The sequence below is a fragment of the Cibotium barometz genome, chromosome 63 (assembly GCF_041138505.1).
Source record: "Cibotium barometz isolate CiBa-2024 chromosome 63, ASM4113850v1, whole genome shotgun sequence".
Lineage (NCBI taxonomy): Eukaryota > Viridiplantae > Streptophyta > Polypodiopsida > Cyatheales > Cibotiaceae > Cibotium > Cibotium barometz.
Window position 1 is genome coordinate 21,181,458 of NC_141108.1, and position 27,175 is coordinate 21,208,632.

Genomic DNA, 27,175 nt, shown 5'->3' on the forward strand with positions numbered 1-27,175 from the left:
AAGCTTTAGTAGCTTCAACTCCTTCAGCTTCGGTGGCTCGATCCTTGATGAAATCTTCAAATATTTTAGTCCTTCTTTGGTCCTTTTCCTGCCTGGCTCTCTAAGCTAGGAAATCTTCATCTTGGAGAATTTGTCTGAGGTGCTGAAAGTCATGGTATTCTTCTGATGACTCTGGTTTCCATCCTGAAGTCTTGGATCGGGCTCATAGTTGTTCTTTTCATCAGGCCCTTGGTATCCCTCTCTTCTTGCCATGGTTCTGTCACCCCAAGAAAGTTTCTTCAAGAGAAACCTTGCTCTGATACCTGTAAGCCCAGCGGAGCGTGCCGTGACAATTCAATCATGTGTCCAAGAGATAAAGATATAGAGAGAGAGGGAGGAGAGAGAAGGAAATCAGGATCAATACAATCAATGAATACAAAACAAACAGATATGGTGATGTAGGATATCCAAGTCGATGTTGATGTTGAGGCACAAGATCTCTGATGCCGAGCATACCACGGGGATGACCCATTAGTATCTCTTACCGGATTAATACGAAATCCAATGAATCCAAATCCAAGTCCAAGTTCATATGCAAGTTGAAGTCAAAGTCCGAATCCAAGAATCACTCGCTCATTCCATGAGTAATGTCCACAACTCTTATAGCCTTGTCGATGATGAAGAAAACCATGGAAAAGCTTTTTTTGGTAAGAAAAATTGATGTAAAACTTGATTTAATGGTTTTTGAGCGATAAAAATCTCCAAAAAGTAGTTTTTTAGGGTTTTTGGAGCAAATCTAGGGTTTTTGAATTTCGAGTCCATACAATTTTTTATGGCTGTACGGATCCGTACAGTCGTACGGTTAGATGATGACGTGGCACTGTAGTTGCTGGGGTGTGTGAATCGGTGGGCAGCGATGAAAAACTCCATGATTTGGTTCATGATCAAGTAGATGATGGAGAAGATGATCTCCACGTTTCAACGAAGATGGCAACGCGATGAAGAGGTTCTTCTTCAACTTGATGCTCAAGAGAGGCTCATGCTTCTTTTATGCTTGGGGAACCTTGCTTTTTGCCAAAAAGTGATGCTTTTGCCTTTTACATTGCATTTGGTCTTTTTAATAGTAAAATATTACTTAACTTTAGTCAAAGTTCTTGTTTTGCTTTTCTAGCTTCAAGGCCTTGCTTTTTGACCTTGGAGCTGCTTTTTGAAAAAGCGGCTTTTAGCTTTTTGGTCCGGCTCAGTCTCCTCTTACCAATGCTTGGCTCACGGTCAATCCTTTTTGACTTTTTGCTTTTTCTTGCTTTTTGACCAAGAATGGTGCTTTTTCTTAATCAAACCTTATGGACCTTGTCCCCATGTCTTCTTCCACCTGTCTAGTGTTTGGTGTCCGGGCATGGGTTTCATCATGTGAAATAGAGCTAGGAGGGCCAAACAGTTATAGTATGAATGATGGCTGAGGACTGTCGGACGCAAGGACGATGTAGACCAAACGCAAGCTGTTCCAAATGCTATCCAAGCTCCTTTGAATGGCTCTTCAATGACCACTATGCAACCGTAAATTTGAGGGAGGCACATATGCTGGCTGAATGTTGAAGATGCCCTTTGTGGAGACTTGGGAATGCTAGAATCAGCTTGGATCTGATGCTGAATTTGCTGAATACCTGAATGAATTATTGGGAAATGAATTGCTTGGATTTATATGCTTCCAAGCTGCTGGTCGGCCAGCATAAGGTTGTCGGCCAGTTGCTTTTGGACATTTATTAGCATTAAATGCTAAATAAAATGCTTGTACATGATAAAGTGCTGTTTTTTTATGCTGCCCGACTACATCACTGCAACCCAACTTCATGCTGAGCACAACCATGCTGGCCGAGTGGAGCATACCCCCTAATGCTGTTGGCTGGCCTTTTATGCTGTCTAGGGCAATGAACAGCCCTTGGACAGGCTCTTAAGGCCATGGGCTGGCCCATTGGCTAGCCCATAGGCAATAAGATGCTTTACTGATGCATACCTAATACTAAGGCTGATACTACATGCACTATTTGATAAATTCTCTAAGGGGGTTAAGAGGACTGACACATGCAGACTCTCTATGGCTGTGGAGATTGACCTACGTAGCTTGTGCTTGACATGTCCTGGACTGGGGCTCACAATGGGGTGTCACGACATACGACAAAATATTCCTAAAAAGGTAAATCCTATTGATGAATGGTCCATTCGACCAGCATGCACACCTACTAGCAACACGCCAATCCAGCAGTTCTCTCGCTCACTCTCTCTTGCGCCAAAAAACAACGAAAAACAAACTTGCTTTTTTTTTTTCCTGTTTCTCTCCCTGCAGTTCATGCGACTGCACAACCGATTCAAGCCTCTTCTTTGCAAAGCAATCAACCCTAGTTAACTACCATCCCCCCATCAACATGGGTGTCTTTGATGAAGAAAAACACATACTATTCTGAAATCTGCAGTATGCACAGAAAAAACAGCAAGCTTTTAACACATACCTTTCTTCGACCTCTTCTTCTCTACCTACCGACTTGCTCGTTCACGAGGTATGCTCTGATACCACTGTCAAATCCCCATGGATCTCCTCGTGATCGATCTTGGTTCGGACTCGAAACCTGCAAACAAACGAACAAACAAACGACAAGGGGGTGCAGGCCTGACTCACCTCCCAACCATGACAGCCGTGGGCAAGCCCACAGTCTTGGCTGTCCCCACCGAGCCACGAGCTGAGCTAACTAGGATGACGTACCGACCAATCTCCTCCTCGCGACGTCCCATACCGCCACGAAGCTGCCCTCGCGGGCCTCGACTGCATAAAGCAGGTGCACGTCTGCACTAGATCCACGCTCCAAGACCAAAGAGCTCTCACAAACTCGCGAGACTCTCTATGTTGCAATAACTAACCTTGGCCACCCTTTTATAGGCTCTTGGCCGGTCATCGGGCGTCCACACTTGGGCGCCCGCCCGTCCATACTTGGGTGCCCGTCCGTTAGTATATCCCTAACTCAGCTCGTCAATCAGCCTGCCTAGTTCCAAGCTTCCCCAAGCCTCGAAAGTAGTCTTGCGTGCATGTAGCACATGGTAGATACACACTGTGCACATGACACTGACTCATACTTACGCTTCTTCTCAGCATTCGTAAGCTTCATGAAAGGGGTAACCTTCAATAAAACCTTCCTATACTTTGCGGTGTAAGTAGAAACCGATTCCCCTTCATCTTGTGAGATCCAATCCCACTCTTTCTGCCCCTCTTCAATAAAATTAGGAGGCATGAATTGAGCAGAAAATTGCTCTTTAAACTCAACCCAAGTCACGGTAGTCGAATGATCGAGAATCTTGACCATCCATCAGTAATAACTGGCCGTATCTGTAAGATGCATTCCCACATGCCTCAACTTGGACTTCTCAGAGAAATCCTCATTCACAAAAGCAATTTCAAATTGACGTATGATTACATGGTCACCACGAAACGTTTTTCGTTGCTGCTGAAACGTGAAACGTGTTTCGCTATTGAAACATTTTAATCGTGGACGTTTCGTCCAGCGTTTCAGGGCAGTTGAAAAGTCGAGAAGGAAGAAATAAAAACGTTCAATATTGAATATTATTGAAAGTTGTGCTTGCGGCTAAACCAATTATGAGGCACTGTCACCAGCCTGGACATTTCCCAGTATGAAAGGGGTCTGGTGGACTCCATGATGTCTAAATATTTGAAAAGTACAAGCTTTGGGAATGGGGGATTATCCTAGAATACAAAGGACCACACTCCTAAAATTTAGGAGAGTTGCTATTTTTGGCCCGACTCCGATGGAAATTTTGTTCGCGTCATTATATCTGGAATTGAGCAGATACTAAGAGTTGGCAAAGTGCCTATGAGACAGAATGTCTACCAGTTTGGGATATTTTTAGAGGTAAAGATTATGGAAGGACCCATCTCTTAGATTGGAACATGTGGCAAGAAAGTGGACCAAAGTGAGACAAGTGGCCTGACACTTGTCATAAAGTGGATCAAAGTGAGACAAGTGGCCTCACACTTGTCACTTCAGCTATTGTGTGGCTCTCCACTTGTCATTGTAGCCTTCTCTTGCCATTTTAGCTCATGGGAGACCCAAATCTATAAATTGGAGCCCTCTCTCTTCATTAATGGAGGCTCTCTTGCTGCACACTAGCCTCTACCACCGTTACAGGCTGCCCTAATGATGGCTACTCTCTTTCTCTCTCTCTTGAAGGCTGCCCATGAAGAATACCGGCTGTTGGGGACTGTTTTGGACGCTTCCATCGCGAAGAAATACTAAAGGCAAGGGTATTTATCATTTATTATGATTTCTAGCCATTGTACTTGTTGTACCAGCCTTTGTACCTACTGTACCAGTCCCTGTACTTGTACTTGTTGATCCACCCATTGTACCGACTGTACTAGCTTCTGTATTTACTGTATCCCCTGTACTAGTCATTGTACATGCTGTACCAGTATTTGTACTTGCTGTACTAGCCACCGTATCGGCTGTACCAGCCACTGTACATGTTGTACCGGTTGAATGGAGAGTTGTACTTGCTGTACCAGCTCTATTGCATGAAGACCCATGGTTTTTGGGAAAGAATCAGTACCCACACGGAGGTATATGGATTATATTGTTGGTTCCCCATTTCTACAGCGTGTATTCCGGCTTGGTAGCCTCGTGTTGGGCTCTGTTATGGCATTTGTATACGGATAATCCGGCATCTTCCGTGGGGAGAGTAAGGCCCTCAAAACTTGTACATGATATTATTCTCCTTGGGTAATAAAATACTCCAAGGGGGGGGGGGGTCGGCCCATTTCGGCTTCTATGCGGTGTCACACGTGCAAGCTCCATTTTCAGTATTTGTGGATGTTTTGTCCAGCTTTATGTTTTATGCAAAGTGATGATGGATACATGTTAAGGTTGGCTCACTTAGAATTGTCCATGGATACAATTAACAATGCGTCGTAGTTTTAAACTTTGTTTGGTTATTTGCTAGATTTTGGTACTAAATTTTGAGCCTTGAAAAAAAGACCCACAGGTGCAACAGATTATGGCTGCTCGTAAAGAGGCTATAGATGAGGAGATTGGTTTTGAAGCTATAGCTCACTCTATGGGGATTAAGAAGAGCCTAAGGAGTTGACAGATGCATATTTGTATACACATGGGCATTTTGGTAAAGCATGTTGAAGGCAATCTCGGTTTTAAGAAACCGATTCGTTTTGGAAGGCATGAAAGATGTGAAGAAACCTTACAAGCCTATTCACATAAGAGACAAGTTGTCTAGCCGTACTCCACGCCCTACTTCTCATCCGAGTATAACCAAAGATTCCATGCATTCAAGAAGTGATTCTTATCTATGCAGTAAGAGGGAATGGAGTCGTCCTCGTTGAACACATAGGATGATGATGTAAAGTTTGAGAATTACAATGGAAAATTTGATACATCCCGTCCACTTACTTTCATACGCAAGGTCACCACGAAACATTTCACTGCTAAAACAAAACGTTGTTGAAATGATTTATTTGGAATGAAACGTTTCAACACTAGCAGTTGGACAAAGAAACGATAGGCCGAAACGATTATATACATAAAATCTGAAGGCTAGGAGCCCAAATGTGAAATTTCACTTTTGGACCTTCAATTGGAGAGGAACGGTGCAATTTTTTCCTCCAATTTAGGAGCCTAAATGTGAAATTTTAGATTTGGGCCTTCAATTGGAGAGGGAAAGTGTGATTTCCCCCTCTAATTTGGGGGCCCAAATATGAGCCTGCCAAAATGTGGAATTTCAAATTTGGGCCTTCAATTGGAGAGCAAAAGTGCAATTTTCCCCTACAAGTTGGGGACCCAAATTTGAAATTTCAAATTTTTTCCTTCAAACTTATTTACAGATTTACTTTAATACTTACAATCAAGAAAACAAAAGTACCAAAATCCAATAGCACTTGTTGCACCTGTCTGCTAGCCTTTCAGGACCACAGCGCTGTACTTGACGCTTCACAGTTTCCAACTATGACATAATATCCGAAGCTTGATTTGCTTGCTGCTCTTATTGCCTCTCATGGTCAGGAGTAAGTGAAACATGCTCTTTTGAATCACTTGCCATAGCAATTGTGTTGGCTGAAAATCAGTTTTCTGAGTGCCCACAACCTCTTGTTTCTCCAAGAGGACAGAAACCTTTGCTCTGATACCAATGTCACAGTTTGGAAGAACGCATAAACTCAGAAATTTTGCAAATCCAACACAATCACAATTGCATACATCATGGCATTATACATTCCTGTCTGATATAACATTTTATAACATAAGTATCAAGATTGCATCAAGAGAGAATTGTGTACAATACACAGCACGAGGAGTTGAAGATGCACCCCCCCCCCCCACCCCGGCCTAAAATTGTATTATCAAAAGAGTGTTCTTGTACAAGATGATGCAAAAGCCGAGAATCACATCGACGGGTCTCATTGAAAAAGTTTCAGTAAACATGAATAAACAAATCAAACAAAAGAGTTTCTTAGAGCACCTCTCTTCAAAATAGGAACACCGCCCCAATCTGTAGCATCCCGCCATAGGCCAAGGAACACTCCCACCAGGAGATTCCGTAGCCCCTAGGCTATGCTTGGTCAATAAGAGCCTTTCACAACACTCTTACACATGAACACACATGCGGTGCAACACTCACATAGTGCTATCCATGCTGGTTTTCTGCATGACCAGCCATGCGTCAGGTTCGAGACCAAGCTTGTACTTTGCTCCAAATTCACCGATTCACTAGAAAACTTGTTGCTAACAATTTCCATCACGTAAAACTGCCCGAAATCCCTGTTTACAGCCATGGGACTCTGTGTTTAGGAGTGAGAAGATAGAAAGAGAGTGGCGTGGGCCACAAATCAGCCCAATAACAGTTAGTCATTGTTTTGTAGAAAATGGTGCTGTGGTCCTGGAGGCTAGCAGATGCAGTCAACCAGCTCATGGGGACCTCTATATGAAGTCGACCAGCTCATAGAGGATATGGAGTCGACCAGCTCATAGAGGGGTGGAGAAGTAGTTGACCGGACGTGGTGAAGTAGTTGACCGGAAGTGGCAAGCATGCTCCACGCATGTTCAACACCTTTCCTCATAAATATTAGTAAAATTGAATAAAAAGAATTGTGCACACTCGTTACCTACAAAATAACATTGCTTTAGGCCCAAACAGAATATGCACGCACACGTCCATAGGGTTCCTAGGTGTCCTCGGACCCCATGAACATTCAGAGTTAAAATAGTTGGCATTGTCCAAGTAGTCAAAACATGTCACACAAAAAAAACAAAAGCCAACTCACACATGGCTATGCAAAATGTTGTTGGAAAAATTTCCCATCTTCCTTCTTATTTGTACACCAAGTATATTAATCCTGTGGTCTTCATGTCTAGAACTAGGTAAACCAGGGGTAGGTCATCAAGAAAGCAATCTAAGAACTAAGAAAGAAAAGAGTCGTAAAGAAGGATCATTGGGACATTGCTTATGAGTTGTGAGCTTGTTCACAAAAACTAGAAAAGTTTTCTCCCTCTTTCTCAATGCTCTCTTAGCTTGAGTAGGACTAAGCAACGCAACATTTTCTTCTTTCTTAAAGTCTTTCACCGTGCACAACGCGAAGACCAGAATGTCATGGACACCATCCATGCAAATCTTGGGTACTCACGGACGGTGCCCGTCTTGAGTAAACCCATGCCATAGACCCGTCATGAGTATCACCCATGAGTCCCATGTACATGTCCAACTGTAAAAATAGGAGATGGTGACAGTGTCACCAGGAGGTGAAACTTTTTGCACTTGTTTTCTTTATTTACATTTCTTTATAAATATATATTTTTCTTTTCTTTCTCTTTGGTTGCTGTTGTTTTTCCCCGGGATCTCTTGGCAGGGCTTGGGCCATTGCAATGTCAGAATGGGTCAGCCAGTGGGACTTTGGACTAGTGGTTGGCTAAGCTTGAGAACTGCACTGAAAGATGAATGACAGTGTCCAGGATATGGCCACTGAATGAGGGCATAAGCCGGTTTACACTAGTAAGTGGCCGCCACCGAAATGTGAATGTATCTTGAATTCTAAGCAAATTCTGAAGTGACCATAGTGGTCAAAGATGGTCAGGAGACCAGAAGGAATGCAGATGACATCATCCCTAAAATCTAGGGAACTGCTATTTTGGGCAGTGTCGGAATTGAAAAAGTGTTCGTGTCAGTTTGTGCAGAATGTCAAGGGGACCAAAAGCTGGCAAAGGATTGTTGTGAGAATGCGAACCAGTGAGGAGATTTTTAGCTTGGAAGATTGCATGTGGAAAAGGCTTAAAAATGTGCCAAGTGTCAAATTTATGTGCATTTTCCACACTGGGAAGAGGGAAGCGTGGGATTTTGGGCTGAATGAGGCTCATTTGCAGCCATTATGGTGGATTGTTGCAAGTTAAGAGCTATTGTGGTGCACTCCCTTGCCCTGCAACTCATGTATTGAGGGTTGAGCTTGCTCCCCACAGCCTCTCTCTCTCTCTCTTTCTCTTGCAGACTATGGTAATGCTCTCATCAGATAAAATCAGGTACAGTTGTGTGAATTTCATGCTTATATGCAAAGGCTAGTTGCCTCCTTGAACAGGAACTGGTGTAGTTAGTTCCTACACCAAAGCAGGGACGGAAGAGGGTAATAACCTCTTCAATAGAACGCTGTTTCAGCACTGTTTAGGTGCTGTTTTTGGGTTGTTATCTTGCCCGGTTGATGCCAGAATGCAGTAGGACTTTGCTAAAGTCCTCCAGGACAGTACAAGGGTTAATTTGGGCTGAAAACAGAGCTGAAAACAGGTCTGTGCAGAAAATTACAGCAAGCTGAATTGTGATGTTTTGGACTCCATTGGATAGTCTGATGCCTAGGAAGTGAGCCTGTCAGTTGGGACTCATTCTGAGATGTTATGGAACAGTTTTAGTGCAGTTATGTTGGCAAATTTCTCCCAGAATTTGTAAAACTTAGCTGGTGCAAGAAGAGTGCTTTGTTGCACTCGAGCTTTGTATTTTCCAACTTTTTAACAATAAAGAAATACCGCAAGGGGCGCCGGACTTCGGGGCCAATGTGATGTTGAGCGAGGGAGCGAGGCTTCTGTGATTGTGTGTCTGAGTAAGTCCAGGTTATTTATGAATGAATTACCGCTTTATGTGTCCATAGACCGGTTTTATGGTTCCATTGCCGGGATAGGGTTCTCTTTTCTGCAAGAGCCCGGACATGGATTGGATTGGGTGAACAGGAGACACACATAGTGAGGTACAACTGATTACAGGTGAGAAAGAGTACGGTCTCTTTCTTTGGATACAGGTTCTTTTAAACTTTCAGTTGACAGTATGACAGACAAAGGGAAAGGCAAGCTCCCTGCTGAAGAGAGTTGCTCTTCTACTCGCAGACAGCGTATAGAGGTGACAGGTGCCCAGGTGTCAGCCTCTGCTCGGACGGAGCCAATTGCATGTTGAGCAGGCACCTGTGATACTAGCTGATCCAGTGCAACATGTTACCCAGGCACAGGTACAGGCTGAAATTGCCAGAAACTTGGAAGATACATAATGCATTTCATGTGAGCCTGTTGAGGTCTTTTATTGGCAATGTGCCAGAAGATATGGTGCCAGAGGAACAGCTTGAAGTGGAGGAATTGGATGAAATTTTGGTTCCTGAGCAGATTTTGGCCCATAAAGACAGAAAAGTGAAAGGACAAGTTGCAAGAGGATACTTGGTGAAATTCAGAAATTATTCACCAATGGATGCTAAATGGATGGATGAGGTTGAACTGGCTGATTCACCTCAGTTCATGCAACTTTACAAGGAAGCCTTCCTGTTAGAACCTGCAGTGATTTAATATGCTTTTTGAAGCTGAACTATGAATGACTTGTTGAATGAGGGCATAGGCCGGTTTACACTAGTAAGTGGCCGCCACCGAAATGTGAGTGTATCTTGAATTCTAAGCAAATTCTGAAGTGACCATAGTGGTCAAAGATGGTTAGGAGACCAGAAGGAATGCATATGACATCATCCCTAAAATCTAGGGAACTGCTATTTTGGGCAGTGTCGGAATTGAAAAAGTGTTCACGTCAGTTTGTGCAGAATGTCAAGGGGGCCAAAAGCTGGCAAAGGACTGTTGTGAGAACCAGTGAGGAGATTTTTAGCTTGGAAGATTGCATGTGGAAAAGGCTTAAAAATGTGCCAAGTGTCAAATTTATGTGCATTTTCCACACTGGGAAGAGGGAAGCGTGGGATTTTGGGCTGAATGAGGCTCATTTGCAGCCATTATGGTGGATTGTTGCAGGTTAAGAGCTATTGTGGTGCACTCCCTTGCCCTGCAACTCATGTATTGAGGGTTGAGCTTGCTCCCCACAGCCTCTCTCTCTCTCTCTTTCTCTTGCAGACTATGGTAATGCTCTCATCAGATAAAATCAGGTACAGTTGTGTGAATTTCATGCTTATATGCAAAGGCTAGTTGCCTCCTTGAACAGGAACCGGTGTAGTTAGTTCCTACACCAAAGCAGGGACGGAAGAGGGTAATAACCTCTTCAATACAACGCTGTTTCAGCACTGTTAAGGTGTTGTTTTTGGGCTGTTATGTTGCCCGGTTGGTACTAGAATGCAGTAGGACTTTACTAAAGTCCTCTAGGACAGTACAAGGGTTAATTTGGGCTGAAAACAGAGCTGAAAACAGGTTTGTGGAGAAAATTACAGCAAGCTGAATTGTGATGTTTTGGACTCCATTGGGTAGTCTGATGCCTATGGAAGTGAGCCTGTCAGTTGGGACTCATTCCGAGATGTTATGGAACAGTTTTAGTGCAGTTATGTTGGCAAATTTCTCCCAAAATTTGTAAAACTTAGCTGGTGCAAGAAGAGTGCTCTGTTGCACTCGAGCTTTGTATTTTCCAACTTTTTAACAATAAAGAAATACCGCAAGGGACGCCGGACTTCGGGGCCAATGTGATGTTGAGCGAGGGAGCGAGGATTCTGTGATTGTGTGTCTGAGTAAGTCCAGGTTATTTGTGAATGAATTACCGCTTTATGTGTCCATAGACCGGTTTTAGACAGCGTGAACGATGTACGATGGGCATGCTTAGGACAGGTGGTTGGTGCACCTGAGAGTGCCGCTCTGCCGTGGTGGCTTGGCGTTGGTTCCGCCTCGGATTGAAGACTTACCCCTGGATCCTATGGGGATGGGGCTTCGTGCTTTGGCTCCTGTAAATGCCCCCCCCCCTCCCTGATGAGGAGCTATGCTGGGACCAGGGGGAGGGACTGTTGATGGCGCTCGTGTGATTGACAGAGCAAGGGCATGCTCTAGCAAGATGCTACGTTTGAGGCAATGAAGCATTGTTCAAGGAGGCCAAAGTACTCAACTCTTTGCATGATAGGATCTCCTCGGAGGACAATCAACAAATCTACATCAAATTTGATGGTATCTTGGCCCTAGGGCCAATCTACCATCAAAGATGGTGTTGCTTTGTTGATGGTAGCTTGGCCCTATGACCAATGATTCAGCAAAGATGATGTAGATTTAATCATGGTAGGGTCATTTTTAAGTACATTCTGCTTGCAAGAATGGCCGAGGGGTCATTCTACCATGCAACATTGAGAGAGAACAATATATCCTTCATCTTGCACCCTTTCAAATAGAGCTTCTTAACCCCATTGTAATACAAAATCATATTCATCTTGTGTCGGGGGTGGTCCACTGCTTTAAGCTATAGACATACAAACAAGTGAACATTACAATTATGTTGTTATTGAAGCTTCCTTAATTAAAAGATAAGATACGGCACAGAAGAGAAATGAAGAGTAGACTCTGGCGAGGCAATGTGGATGCGAAGGGAGGGAATCCCTGCTGTCCGAGCTAGAACCCAAGCCGCGGTGGGGGGATTCCATCACTCTCTCGATAATCACTGGGAGTAGGGAAGGTACTCCTTCTCGAGGCCATGAAAGCAAACTGTAACTGGGAAGCTTGAGACCGGCGCTATTGGATGTCCTCCACCGGTGCTAGTGGATGTCCAACCACATAGTAGTGGTTTTACTTGGCTAGTCCATCCTATTGATGTGGATAGCCCCATGGAAACATGTGGAGATCCCTTTTGAGCCTTGACATTACTTGGCGGTGCCAAGAGAGTTGGTGCACTACTCTCTTGGGGGGAGGTTGGCACCATGGGTGGCTCCTCTTTGATGAAAGTGGAAATGGGTTGGGCTACCACACATAGACTTGGTATAGCCTCTTTCTGCATGATGTCTAAGGGATCTTCTGACTTCATTGGGATGGGTCTTGAGTAGAGATTGTCCACTTCATCACACCTGTCAGGGGTTCCGATGCTAGGTCGAAGCCGTGTAGCCACCCCGCAAAGAAGGCCTGCGCTGTTCGCAGTGCGATGGGGCTCAGCTGCATGACCCAATCCTATGCCCAAGAGGATGAATATTAGTAATCTTTCCCAACTCGCTGATGAGGCCAGCCTGCAAAAGATCCTTGAGTTGTCTGCACGCCGATGGCTCCCACAATCTTGCAAACCAAGGTGGAGGCCTCTAGGGAGGTGAATGCTGTCGATGCAAGGAGCTGGAGGTCCGCTTTGGAAAAAGACGGGCAAGGAGGGGCGACCTCAGTTGGGGTTGCTGGAGTTGCTGCCATGGAGTCCTCCTTGGGGGCAAAGGTACAAGGTCACAAGAAGAACAAAACTTTGTCCAAGAAACTGATCAACATCAATGAAGGTGCACGGGGGGGGGGGGGGGGGGGGGGGGGGTGTAATGAAAATGTGGAGGATCCACAACCAAACATGCTGCGCCTTGGGACAATCCCAAAGGCAATGCCATAGGGTGTCCAAATCTAGAACAGAGAGCCGGCCGACCTCCAACTGCCAGCCAGGTTTCCACTGCCAAGCTCCTATGTGCTATCTGCTAAAGGAAAAGAGAAATCTTTTGTGGCCAGAAGCTGTCTCAGAGCCGCTTGCGAAAATCCCGGGGGAAACGCGTGGGGATGCCTTGTGATGAGAGAGGGGAAGGGCGAGGTTATGTTCTGTCTTCTCATATGCTAAGGCCAGTGGTGTCTCCAAAGCCGAGGCTACCACCCCCTAAGGGATGGTGAGGGCCAGTGTTTGGTCCACGGTGAAAATGCGGAGGATCCGCAACCAAACGTGCTGTGCCTTGGGACAATCCCAAAGGCAATGCCAGAGGGTGTCCAAACCTGGAACAAAACTGCCAGCCAGGTTTCCACTGCCAAGCTCCTATGTGCTATCTGCCAAAGGAAAAGAGAGCCGGAAGCTGTCTCGGAGCCGCTTCTGAAAATCCCGGGGGAAATGCGTGGGGATGCCTTGTGTCTGCCTGTGTGCTGCTACCGCTGGTGTACTATCAACCTCTGGCATCTGAATCTTGCGTCCCAGACGGATTGTGTACTCAAAGAAGGGATGTCAGGTGCGTCCTCAGGGGCAAAGGGATCGTGCCACTGCCACTCACCAGGATCCCACTGTATACGCATCAGTGGCCGGCCCTCCAATAACCATAATCTCCAACAGCTTTCTCTGGCCACGTTGGCCGGAGGTGGGTTGACATACTTTCTGTGGTCATGAAACCCGATCACTCTCACGTTCTGTAAAATGCAGAGGCTGAGGTCCTCTGTTGACTGGGGGGATTGGCTCAATCTGCCATGTGGCCCTATAGAGAGTGTCATGAGGGTGCCTCCATCTGCACCGTGGACTGCCATCGGGGTATCATCATGAGTTTGGTAAAAACCCTTACCCACTCAGGGGGAGGCGGGTCCTGGACTAGTGCGAGGCACTTGGGAGGGATGGAGGAGTGGATGTCGATGGTGAGTCTGTCACTCCCTCTGATCCCAGCTAGGCTCCTCACCTGAGCCTCTGGCGGGAGCTGCCTGAGGGTGAGCCATTCTCCAAGAGACTGGGCTGGTCCCTTGCTCCAAGCATGTGGCAACTAGGAAGTGTAATCAAGGGTTTCCAAACCAGCGGCTGTCAAAGTCTCTCCTTGTCTAGGACTTGGGCAGACTGGTGAAGAGCAGAACGGATGTGGTCGCAATCTCGGAAGGGTGTTTCATTCACGATCTCTCTGCCTGCTCGAGTGTCTGTTTTATTAACATGATTGAAACCGATCCCGTCAAGTGGGAAAGACTCCGTTGGACACCCACACGCTTAATAGCACAACTTTAAAACCACAAATATGAAATGGACAACTTAAAAACAACTTGAATTTAAATGAGCAGAAATGGAAAAATGGACACCAGCACTGGGGCCGGAACGGGCCGACCCCCCCCTCAATATATGATATATTTATTGGGAGTATTTAATGAATACAATGCTCCATGGGTTCTGAGAACCAGATAATGTCCATGTACATATGAAAACAATACCAAACAAGTAGGCTCGGATTTCGATGATGAATACTCGAAGCAGTACGACCACTGGTGTGGTCCAATCGCTACGGTCCTGTGCTTTCACTGGACTCCGCAGAGAGCACCACACTGGTGTTCCGAGACCACGCACAGACAGGCGCTCTCGTACTAACGCTTGGCTCTCCCGATCTCAGCACCTTTGGACCGAGGTTCGCCCATATAGCTTGGACAACCCGGCACCGAACGGGTGTAGGCCGAGCGGGACGAATCTTTTACCAGATTTTAAACATTAAATGCTTTACTCAAATCTGAAAATCACTTACTTGTAGTTGGTTGATAAAAGACCAAGACTTGTGGAATGATGAAGCCACTCAGGTGATGCGAAGTCCTCCTTGTAGAATACCCGTGGAGATGATGTACCGCCACAAAGGACACAGCCGCTTGCCGTGAAAGGAGGAATACCCACTTGCAAGGAAGGAGAGGCCACGGCATGTGAGCACACAGGCGCCTACAAGAGCAGCACCATATGGAGGCAGCCTCCTGAGGATGTAACGCAGCCTGTGTAGAAGGGAAGCGATCAGTTGTAGAGGTGCACACAGCCGCCTGCGAGAAAAAGGGACGCCTGGCTGCTGTAAACAGGCGCCTGAGGCTGCAGCCTATAAGGTATTCGCAGCCTGTGCTACGCCTGGCTGCAACTTGCGCAGCCCACCTGTAGGAGGGGGAATGTTGTAGGCGCAGCCACCTGCAGCAGCATGTGCAGAGAGGAAGCGACTGGCTGTAGAGGTGCACTCAGCCGCCTGGTTGCTGTAGGAGCAGCCTGTAGGAGATGACTACGTGGAGTAAGCAGCCAGCCTGTAGCAGGGTTCAGCTGCCTGTAGAGGGGTATGCGCAGCCAGCAACCAAGGATTCTGAAGCAATCGCCTTCATGAAGAGTATGCGCCAAAGGAAGAGATGGTCGCCGGTTGATGATTTTCACGCCAGCGGCCAGATACGATAGTTTGAGAGAGAGCCCTTTGTTATTAATAAAATTCATGTGGAGTTTAACTCCACGCTTGCATGAAGGTGGGGGAGTTTGGGTAGGTGCCCTTGCCCACCCCCACACTCACTTAAAGTGGGGCTCCCCACCTTGGCCCCAAAGTGGGTGCCCAAAGGGGGTGCCCACTTTTAAATGAGTGTGAACCCCTAACCTTATAAAGCAAAGGGTTAGAATTTAATAACATTAAACAACATGTACTATATACTTACCACCTGTTCACATGCACTGAAACTCGTCAGAATACAGGGCACACTTCACGACTCACTGGCAGGCGTCCCCGCTCAGTGAGTAACACGTCAGGCAGGCAAACACACGAATACATGTCATGCGAAAACAGTTTCAAACATGCAAAATATGTGTGCATGTGCAAATAGTAACATGGACATATCTCCCGTTCATGGAACATGTACAAAAAATCTGTCGGCACAAAACTGGCACGACATAAAACATAAAAACCTGGTCTTCCTATGGAGTGACAGTCCCATAGGTAAGACACAGTTCCAGGCACGAGTTTCCCTAGGTGTGACAGTCCCATAGGTAAAACACGGCACGAATACTGGCTCTTCCATGGCGTGACAGTCCCATGGATCGAACACAGTCCAGGTCATACACGGGTGGCACTGATCTGGCTCCCGTCCATACGACACCATCCTGCTAACACACGGGTGGCACCAGTCTGGCTCCCGTCCATGTCAGCAAAATACTGGCCTCTTCACATGAGACACCGGCCTGGCCTCAAGTGAACGAGACGCAAAAATGTGGGAATGGACCAAATGGTCGGCCAATTGGTGACATCCCCCCGGGCTTCTAAAGAGTTGACCTCAACTTAAAAGCCTCAAGATATGCCTGCAACAATTGTGGATAATCTGCAAAATAATCCTCATTTACCCATTTGGCATCAATAGGCAAATAATTTTTAAACTTCACAAGGTATCTCCTGGAAAGCTTTCCTGCAGGTAGCTTTCTCTCCTTGTGAAAAACAATCTGTTCTGGCTGGAGGATCTCCTCAAGCTCTTCAATTTCTGGCGGATCTTCTGTGACAGGCTCATCAGGATCTGGCCCCACATATTTCCGAAATAGACTCACATGAAAAGCATTGTGAATCTTCCAATGACTAGGTAAAGCAAGCCTGTAGGACACTTCATTGATCTTGTGAATCACCTTGAAGGGTCCATAATAGCGAGGAGAAAGCTTAAGATATGATCCTTCTCGTCCTGGCCTCTTCCGAAGCCTAGCCTTCTCAAATTTCAGCAATACCCAATCACCTTCTTTGACTTCCATGTCCCTTCTATGCTTGTCAGCAGCCTTTTTATGCTTATCCTGAGATCTTGCAATGGCTGTCCGCACCTGACCAAAGGCAACATCCAAGTCACGAACATATTCATCAGCTGCAAAAATCTCATCCTTTGTACGAAGGATGGGTGGCAAGTCCACTCTGCCATAAATAATCTCAAACGGAGCCTTTCCTGTGGAAGCATGGATTGTATTGTTGTAGGCAAACTCAACAAGTGGAAGATACTTCTCCCATGCACTCTTTTGATCTGCCACATAACATTTCAACAAATCCAATACAGCTGAATTCGCAGCTTCACTTTGGCCATCCGTTTGGGGATGATAAGCTGATGAAAACTCAAGCTTAGTACCCATATTATCAAATAGAGCCCTCCAAAATAGGCTTGTAGTCCTGGGATCTCTATCCCCAACAATGGATTTAGGCATACCATGATGCTTGAAAATATTAGCAAGAAAAAGCTTTACCATATGATCAGCTTTAATGGTTTTCTTGACGGGCAAGAAGTGAGCTTGCTTGCTAAACCTGTCCACAATAGTCCAAACAGCATCATTCCCATGCTGGGATCTAGGCAAATCCATAATAAAATCCATCGTGATACTTTCCCAAGGTTGCGAGGGAATAGGCAATGGCTGAAGCAAACCTGGAGGCTTTTGCCTGTCAAATTTCACCTTTTGGCAAGTGATACATGCACGCACATAAGCCTCAATGTCTTTACGCATGCTTGGCCAAAAGAAATACCTCTGAATCATGCGAGTAGTAGGCATAATACCTCTATGACCAGCATAAGGTGGAGCGTGACATTCGTCCATAACCTTTGGACGCAAATCCTTCACCACACATAGGCAATTATCCTTCATGAGATAACCCTCGTTGATAACATAAGAGGCATGTGAATGACCAGCCATCAAATCAGTCCATATATGGCAAAAATCAGCATCCAAATGATACAAATCTCTCATAGCAGATAGATCTCCATGAGAGGCCACTGAGACTGCAGCAATATAAGGCCTCCTAGATAGTGCATCGGCCACGACATTTTTCTTTCCTGGAGTATGCACAATCTGAAAATGAAACATGGAAAGAAAATTTGCCATTCTCATCTGCTTCTCTGAAAGCTTGGTTTGAGATAGAAAGTATCTCAAGCTTTGATGATCTGTCTTGACTACAAATTCAGCCCCAAGAAGGTAGTGTTTCCAAATCTTTAAGGCTTGAATTACAGCCAAGAGCTCTTTCTCATAGATATCCATATGAAGCTCAGCATCATGCAAACGACGGCTCTCGTATGCAACTGCATGCCCTTCTTGATTTAGGACAGCTCCGATGCAATCACCACAAGCATCACATTCAACCACGAATGACTTGTGCAAGTCAGGAACAATCAATACTGGACCACATATGATCGCATGCTTGAGCTGCAAGAAAGCATCCTGTTCCTTTGAAGTCCATTTGAAAGCAGTTTTCTTCTTTGTGAGATCATGTAGAGGAGTGGCAATCATAGCAAAATGCCTGATGAAACGCCTATAGTACGAACATAATCCCAGAAAACTACGTACTTGATGTACGTTTTGCAATTTGGGCCAATTCCGAATAGTCTCTATCTTTGCAGGATCCATTGTAACTCCATCTTTGGATACAATATGTCCCAGATAATGAATCTCTGAAAGGAAAAACTCACTTTTCTTGGCATTGACGAAAAGTTTATGCTTCCGCAACTCTTCGAACACTGTGACCAAATGAGTTCTGTGTTCCTGCTCATTCTTGGAGAAAACCAAGATATCATCAAAGAAGACTCCTGTAAACTTGCGATGGGATCGGAATATCCTATCCATCATACGATTAAAAGTAGCAGGAGCATTGGTGAGACCAAAAGGCATTACCAAGAATTCATATAATCCGAAGGCTGTCCTGAATGCAGTCTTATGGACATCTTGTGGCACCACACGAATCTGGTGATAACCACTCTTCAAATCAAGTCTGCTAAAGCAAGCTGAGCCATCAAGCTTATCCAAGATATCATCAATACGTGGAATAGGAAATCTGTTCTTGATGGTAAGCTTGTTCAAAGCTCTATAGTCAACACACATACGGAATGATCCGTCCTTCTTTTGAACAAGAAGCACAGGAGAGCAGTAAGGTGAGGAACTGGGCTGAACCAAACCTTTCTCTAAAAGCTCGTTTACCTGCTTCATAATTTCCTCTTGTTGTGCAACACTCACTCGGTATGCGGGTTTGTTAGGTGGAGAACTACCTGGCACAAGATCTATGCGGTGATCTTCGGGCCTTTGGGGAGGTAATTCACCTGGCAATGAGTCAGCAAAACAGTCTTTGAATGCATTAAGAAAATTCAGCCTATTTTTAGACATAGCATCCACATTTTGATGATTTGGCACAAGACTATCACGCACAAAAACCAAGTACGCTGAAAGACTCTTTTTCATTGCTTTATTAATTTGGATGTGTGATACAACTGGGATAGAATCCCCTTCTTTGCCAGCATCAATAAAGTGCATGCGGCCTTTATGCATAAAAGAAATCATATTTGACTTGTAGTCTTTGCGGGGCTCAAGCCTATGGTGCCACGGCTTGCCCAACAATACATCACATCCATTCAAAGGAGCAACTAAGAAATGCTCATTATCAAGATAGCCCTGTATATGAATACGCAACTTCCCAATCAAAGGAGTAACCTGCACCTCTTTACCAATAAATGCAGCTTCGGCTTCAATCTGAGGTCCCATGTTTTCAACCTCAATACCCAATGCAGCTGCCATTTGCATAGAGATGAAATTGTCAGTTGCACAGTCATCAAACATAAATAGTGCGGGCTGATCCTTGATTTGCCCCCAAGCCTTGCAAACCATTCTCTCTTTAGCATCATGACCTGTATTACCTTGCACATCAGGAACTGCATGAACATTTGCTTTGTTGTGCTTGTCCTCGTGCTTTGGTTTGCGATCTGGGCATTGTCGAAACATGTGGTCTTTGCTACCACAAGAAAAGCATTTTCCATCCTTAGCATATTGCTCTCTTTGCTCCGGGGTTAATCCAAATTTGTTCTTTCTTGGGCCCTGTTCTTTTGATGTGTTATTTTCAGCTTTACCACCCTTGTAAGGCTCCCGGAAGTTCTTTTTAGGTGGCTGTCCGCCCTTTTGCTGATTTGGGGCAGCCTTGTCCTTCGCCTTGGAACCTCCTTGATCCTGCTTGATCTTAAGCACCAATTGCTCTGTAGCAAGGGCAGAAGCTGTGAGTTGTTGCAACGTATGTTTTGGGTGCAATTCAATACCCGATCTATAAGCAGGTTGCAATCCAGAACGAAACTTCCTCTTTCTTTCCTCCTCTGAGATTAGCATGAAGGGAGTCACTTCCAGCAACACTTTCCAAAATTTGTTAACATACTGTTGCACACTCTCATTATCTTTTTGAGTGAGAGTTTGCTCTGCATTGGGGGGCAGGAACTGAGCATAAAATCTATCTTTGAATTCCTTCCAAGTAGAGATGGGATCCTTGGTGATCTTTTCGGTGATCCACCAATGGGCAACAGTGCCTTTCAGAAACATGCTAGCATGGCGCACCTTCGACTTTTCTGTAAAGTCCTCATCGCTAAAAGCAATGTCGAACTGTGCCACAAACGCTAACACCTTAGAAGCATCATGTTCACCATGAAAGACATCAAATTTGACAGATTTATCACCTGCTTTGAACTCCTTAAGCTTCCTGGCATGAGGCTCATGGTCCTCTCTTTTTCTTTTCCCCTTATCCAACAGGGTAGCCCTGTCTGCATGGGCTCCATGGGCCGTCAAAGAAGCTTCATGGGGCACGGTGGCATGTGCTCCACGAACTCGAAGCTCAGATGCATGTGACTTACCTGCATATGGCATAGTCTCTCCATGAGACAACTCAGAAGGCAAAATTTTTCTGGAAGCAGACCTGTCACCATGAGATACATATCTGGCATGCATGTGACTTTCGTGCCCTCCATGAGCACTGGCATACATAAATCTGTCAGGCTTAGTGCCTTGCGGAGAAGATGCATGACGAGAGGTGACAGTCACCTCTTCCTTTTGCATAAAAGATTTCAGCCTCTGGGATGCGGGATCTCCATGCTTTAAACGAGGTGGATTTCTGAATTTTAGCTCTCCGTCATCCCCCTCTTTGATATCACCTTTGCGAAGGAGATAGGCAAGTGCCAACTCCCTTGGTTTCTTGCCCACTTCACGAGCCATTGATTCAAAGGTTACATCAACCATAGCATCAGCCTTCCTGGCTTCAATAGCACTTTGTAGATGAGGATCTTCATGCAAAAACTTCAATTCTTGCTCTTGAGCCTGCAAAAGTTTTCTCATATGTTCCATTTCAGCCCTCATAGCATCAGGGTCTTGTTCAAGCATAACTGTCTTTCCTGGAGACAGTTGACCTTTGGATTCACTATCCATAACCCTTTCAAGAGGTTTGTGTCTACCTCGCAGGGCATCAGACCCACGAGAAGCACTAGAAGGACCCCTCGAATTTGGCACTTCCAAAGGGTTGCCTTGGCTGTCCATTGTGTTCAAAGTTTGCTAAAAGCGGGATGTCCAGTACACAGGTTCGTTTCCCCACTAGGAAGAGCGAAACAACCGTGCTCTGATACCAATGAAACCGATCCCGTCAAGTGGGAAAGACTCCGTTGGACACCCACACGCTTAATAGCACAACTTTAAAACCACAAATATGAAATGGACAACTTAAAAACAACTTGAATTTAAATGAGCAGAAATGGAAAAATGGACACCAGCACTGGGGCCGGAACGGGCCGACCCCCCCCTCAATATATGATATATTTATTGGGAGTATTTAATGAATACAATGCTCCATGGGTTCTGAGAACCAGATAATGTCCATGTACATATGAAAACAATACCAAACAAGTAGGCTCGGATTTCGATGATGAATACTCGAAGCAGTACGACCACTGGTGTGGTCCAATCGCTAAGGTCCTGTGCTTTCACTGGACTCCGCAGAGAGCACCACACTGGTGTTCCGAGACCACGCACAGACAGGCGCTCTCGTACTAACGCCTGGCTCTCCCGATCTCAGCACCTTTGGACCGAGGTTCGCCCATATAGCTTGGACAACCCGGCACCGAACGGGTGTAGGCCGAGCGGGACGAATCTTTTACCAGATTTTAAACATTAAATGCTTTACTCAAATCTGAAAATCACTTACTTGTAGTTGGTTGATAAAAGACCAAGACTTGTGGAATGATGAAGCCACTCAGGTGATGCGAAGTCCTCCTTGTAGAATACCCGTGGAGATGATGTACCGCCACAAAGGCCACAGCCGCTTGCCGTGAAAGGAGGAATACCCACTTGCAAGGAAGGAGAGGCCACGGCATGTGAGCACACAGGCGCCTACAAGAGCAGCACCATATGGAGGCAGCCTCCTGAGGATGTAACGCAGCCTGTGTAGAAGGGAAGCGATCAGTTGTAGAGGTGCACACAGCCGCCTGCGAGAAAAAGGGACGCCTGGCTGCTGTAAACAGGCGCCTGAGGCTGCAGCCTATAAGGTATTCGCAGCCTGTGCTACGCCTGGCTGCAACTTGCGCAGCCCACCTGTAGGAGGGGGAATGTTGTAGGCGCAGCCACCTGCAGCAGCATGTGCAGAGAGGAAGCGACTGGCTGTAGAGGTGCACTCAGCCGCCTGGTTGCTGTAGGAGCAGCCTGTAGGAGATGACTACGTGGAGTAAGCAGCCAGCCTGTAGCAGGGTTCAGCCGCCTGTAGAGGGGTATGCGCAGCCAGCAACCAAGGATTCTGAAGCAATCGCCTTCATGAAGAGTATGCGCCAAAGGAAGAGATGGTCGCCGGTTGATGATTTTCACGCCAGCGGCCAGATACGATAGTTTGAGAGAGAGCCCTTTGTTATTAATAAAATTCATGTGGAGTTTAACTCCACGCTTGCATGAAGGTGGGGGAGTTTGGGTAGGTGCCCTTGCCCACCCCCACACTCACTTAAAGTGGGGCTCCCCACCTTGGCCCCAAAGTGGGTGCCCAAAGGGGGTGCCCACTTTTAAATGAGTGTGAACCCCTAACCTTATAAAGCAAAGGGTTAGAATTTAATAACATTAAACAACATGTACTATATACTTACCACCTGTTCACATGCACTGAAACTCGTCAGAATACAGGGCACACTTCACGACTCACTGGCAGGCGTCCCCGCTCAGTAAGTAACACGTCAGGCAGGCAAACACACGAATACATGTCATGCGAAAACAGTTTCAAACATGCAAAATATGTGTGCATGTGCAAATAGTAACATGGACATATCTCCCGTTCATGGAACATGTACAAAAAATCTGTCGGCACAAAACTGGCACGACATAAAACATAAAAACCTGGTCTTCCTATGGAGTGACAGTCCCATAGGTAAGACACAGTTCCAGGCACGAGTTTCCCTAGGTGTGACAGTCCCATAGGTAAAACACGGCACGAATACTGGCTCTTCCATGGCGTGACAGTCCCATGGATCGAACACAGTCCAGGTCATACACGGGTGGCACTGATCTGGCTCCCGTCCATACGACACCATCCTGCTAACACACGGGTGGCACCAGTCTGGCTCCCGTCCATGTCAGCAAAATACTGGCCTCTTCACATGAGACACCGGCCTGGCCTCAAGTGAACGAGACGCAAAAATGTGGGAATGGACCAAATGGTCGGCCAATTGGTGACAATGATGGTGCCAAAAGAACGCTGTAATGGATGTCTGGACTCTTGAGTGATGTCCTGCTAATCTTGTCTCCTTGTCTATAGCCTCAATGAAGCCTTTTTGTGATGCCGAAACTCTAGAAGCTAGAGGTTCAAACATCTATGAACTTGGTAATACATCATGCGCATGGGGAGGCCCCTATCTGAAGAGAAAATCAATCCTCCCTCGTATGTCATAGTACACTGGGCATCTGAAGAGGTAATCTCCTCAGCTTTTAGAGTCAAAGAGCCAACACTTGGTGTTTTGAGAGAGAGAGAGAGAGAGAGAGAGAGAGAGAGAGAGAGAGAGAGAGAGAGAGAGAAATATGACCATGTTTATATTCTCGGTTTGTTAAAGGCAGGAGAGAAAAGGAAAGAGGAAGAAATTGTTGAATTAGCGGGCCCTCTAGGGAGAAGTGATGCCATGAATCCGGAGCTGGCCGGGTTGGAGCAGGAACTCAACAGGTTACATGTGAAGAGGACTCTTGATCCTTTTGGAATCTACTTATATGGGGTGGTTTTGCATGAGCTAGACCGGAAAGCAGAGGCACGTGCAGCTCTTTGCATGTCTGTGAATGCTTATCCTTGGAATTGGAGTGCTTGGCTTGAACTTCAGGCCTTGTGCACTGACCATGACAACTTGTCAACTCTGGACTTACATGATCACTGGATGCGGGACTTTTTTGTTGCCAGTTTGTATCTAGACCTGCAGAAGAATACAGAAGGTCTTTCTTGCTATCAGTCTTTACATGCTGTTTTTCAGAGCAGTGATTATATCCTTTGTCAGACTGCCACTGCACACTATAACCTACGGGAGTTTGACGAGGCGGAGAGCCTGTTTGAAGAGCTTCTCCGAACAGATCCTTACAGAATTGAAGGCATGGACACTTACTCTAATATCTTGTATGTAAAGGAGTGTTTTGCAGCTTTGAGCCATTTAGCTCACAAGGCAGTATTGACTGATAAGTACCGCCCGGAGACGTGCTGTATTATTGGTAACTACTACAGCTTAAAAGCTCAACATGAGAAAGCTGTTCTCTACTTCAAGCGAGCACTGAAGCTGAATAGGAAATATTTGTCAGCATGGACACTAATGGGGCATGAATATGTGGAAATGAAGAATACGCCTGCTGCGATAGATGCGTACCGTAGGGCGGTGGATATCAACCCAAGGGATTACAGGGCCTGGTATGGGCTTGGGCAGACTTATGAGATTCTCGCCATGCCATACTATGCTCTTTACTACTACCGCAGAGCCACGCAGTTAAGGCCTCATGATGCTCGCATGTGGTGTGCTATGGGGCAGTGTTATGAAAACGAACAGCTGCAGATGCATGGGCCTGCCATTCGGTGTTACCGGCGGGCAGTCAGTAATAATGACCGTGAAGGCATCGCTTTGCACAAACTTGCAAAGCTTCATAATCATCTCAATCAAACAGATCAAGCGGCTTATTACTACAAAAAGAACTTAGAAAGGATGGAGAATGACCAGACAGAAGGGGCTGATATTGTGGAGGCACTTCTTTTCCTGGCACAGCATTGCAGAAGTCAAAATCTACTTGTTGAGGCAGAGCAGTATTGCACGAGGCTGCTTGATTATGGGGGACCGGTACTGCTTCCTCTCCCAACTTTCTTGTTAAGTTATTCTGATGTTTCTGTTGGATTTTTAGAAAGCTCTTAGGTTTTGTGTATTGGCATGGCACTTCGCCCTTTTGTATAGATTTATCTGCTACTTTGGACTCTCTCTCTCTCTCTCTCTCACTCCAAAAAAGCCGTAAGTAACACTTGCAGGCTTTATGATCAGAGAATGCTCCATGCACGAGGGAAAACTGACATACACAAATCTACCAAACCTAACCCTTTACCCTTGTTTGTGGAGCATTGTATGATCATAGAAGCATGTATGTGTTACTTACGGCTTCTTTTTGGACTGTGTGTGAGAGAGAGAGTTCTTAGTGCTCTTATCACTGGGCGCTCCTAATTGAGAGATCTTGCGCTTAAGACCCATTCCCTGCACTTAAGCGTGGTCGCAAAGATCATGTGGTCTGCAAGCTTGGCTATAACATCAGAAGACTTGTCTCTTTCTCTCCCTCTTTTTTCTTGTCAACTTTCAACTATGACCCATGCCTTGAAAGTGTTTAAATCTTATTTTTCTAAACTGGCTAGCATTTTTTCTCAGTAGTTTACGTACCTCTTTTTTTAATGGCCCACTCCGTGTGAATGTAAAGCATTCCCCTGCAAAACTCATTTGAATTCTGATTTGTTATTTCTGCACATGAATGATTAGGCTAAAGAAGAAGCAAAAGCCTGCCTTCGGGAAATTAGAAGTGTGCAGCAACACTCCTCAGCACAGCCATCCATGGACTTTGAGCAGTTTACACCTTAATTTTGTTACAATGGGACTTGAGCTACTATGAGAAATGTACAAGGTCAGGTCCTGACAGGTTCACGGGTTTGATCATGTCACAGCAGCAGATCATTTTTCTGTGGGATCGCTCACAAGGTCACGGTAGAAGTGCTTGAATCAATGAAGTACAGAAGCTCATGTTGTACAACGATTTGGTGAGCGATTTGGCTCAATGAGGATTACCTAGTCCATCCTGATTGCAAAAAGGGCAAAGCCAAGTTTTAGCGGAAAAAGTTTGACAGAGGTTCAAGGTCTTCCAAAAGTTTTTTCTGGTGTTTAATGGTTGCTCCGTAACCTCTTAGCATCTGTTGTCGCATTCCTCTTGAAGCCTCTAAAATAAACTAAAGATAAGGATGCATGAAGTAAGCTATCAGTACTGATGATGGGCCAAAAAATCATGGTTTTCTTATCATTTCTATGTGGGCCCAGAAATTATGATACATGGGTCTGTTATCCCTGGTGAAATATCCATGAGCACACCATAAATTGAAGCAATAGTTTAAAAGAGTTAATGCAGGGTTGATTAGAGCTGTTTTGTTGGCATGCAGTTTAATTGGATATCGTGTAGATTCAACTTAGCCCAGTTGGCTAGAGTGTTGGTTAGTATTCATGAGGTTGGAGGTTCAAACCCTGCTGGCATTGTTGCATCCTTGTAAATCATGATAATACATGGTGGCTTGTGTGAGTGATGTGTGCACGTGTTTTGAATTGCACTTTTACCTCAAATTTCTCTTCAAAAAAGCTACAAATATGTTCAATAAGCCAAATGCAAACTTAGTCAAATGGGGGTGTAAATGGAGTTTACCCATAGCTGTTGGTTTACACTCTTTTCAGTCCAATTGACTTGCCAATAGCAATTCAGGAGTACCTAGTGTACATCATAGACCTTTCGAGGGCGTTTCTCAGGCATGTCACTGCTTTGATACTTTGAAGCTTTTAAGGTGTTTTGCATGGATGTTTAGGGGTGTAGTAAGGCATTCTGTGTGGGTGTGTCTTTTGTGCTCCTCCCGTACGTACGAGAATCTTTAACTGGTTGAGAATCCTTGGGTGCCTTCCATTGTTTCGGACGGTTGTGGCAGGCCTCCATAAGTTGTCTTCATTGTTGGAAACATTGGCCATCTCAGTTGTGTGTGGAAATGGACATGCACTAAGTCCATCAAACTATAAGACCTGAAAATTAAGACGATTAGAAGTCCATCAGTTGTGTGTGGTATGAGTTGTTGAGGTGCTCTAAGTCCATCAAACTATAAGACCTGGAAAGACGATTAGAAGCCTAGCCAGATTTTAATCGAGGACTCTTTGTAAACCTAAGCCAGAACCAACATCGAGTGCAAGATGATGATGTTCATTTCATGTTTTGACTAGAC

The 27,175-nt window shown here is 45.5% G+C and overlaps 1 protein-coding gene across 2 annotated transcripts in view; it reads left to right on the forward strand.

The window, feature by feature from the left end:
- APC8 (anaphase-promoting complex subunit 8) overlaps positions 1-26,493 on the forward strand; it is a 46,058-nt gene extending 19,565 nt beyond the window's left edge. For both annotated transcript variants that reach the window (XM_086795819.1, XM_086795820.1), the window contains exons 3-4: positions 23,760-25,010; positions 25,689-26,493. In XM_086795819.1, coding sequence (XP_086651945.1) covers positions 23,760-25,010; positions 25,689-25,787 — 1,350 coding nt within the window. In that variant the 3' untranslated portion in view covers positions 25,788-26,493. The remainder of the gene's footprint in view (positions 1-23,759; positions 25,011-25,688) is intronic.
- The last annotated feature ends 682 nt before the right edge of the window (positions 26,494-27,175 follow it).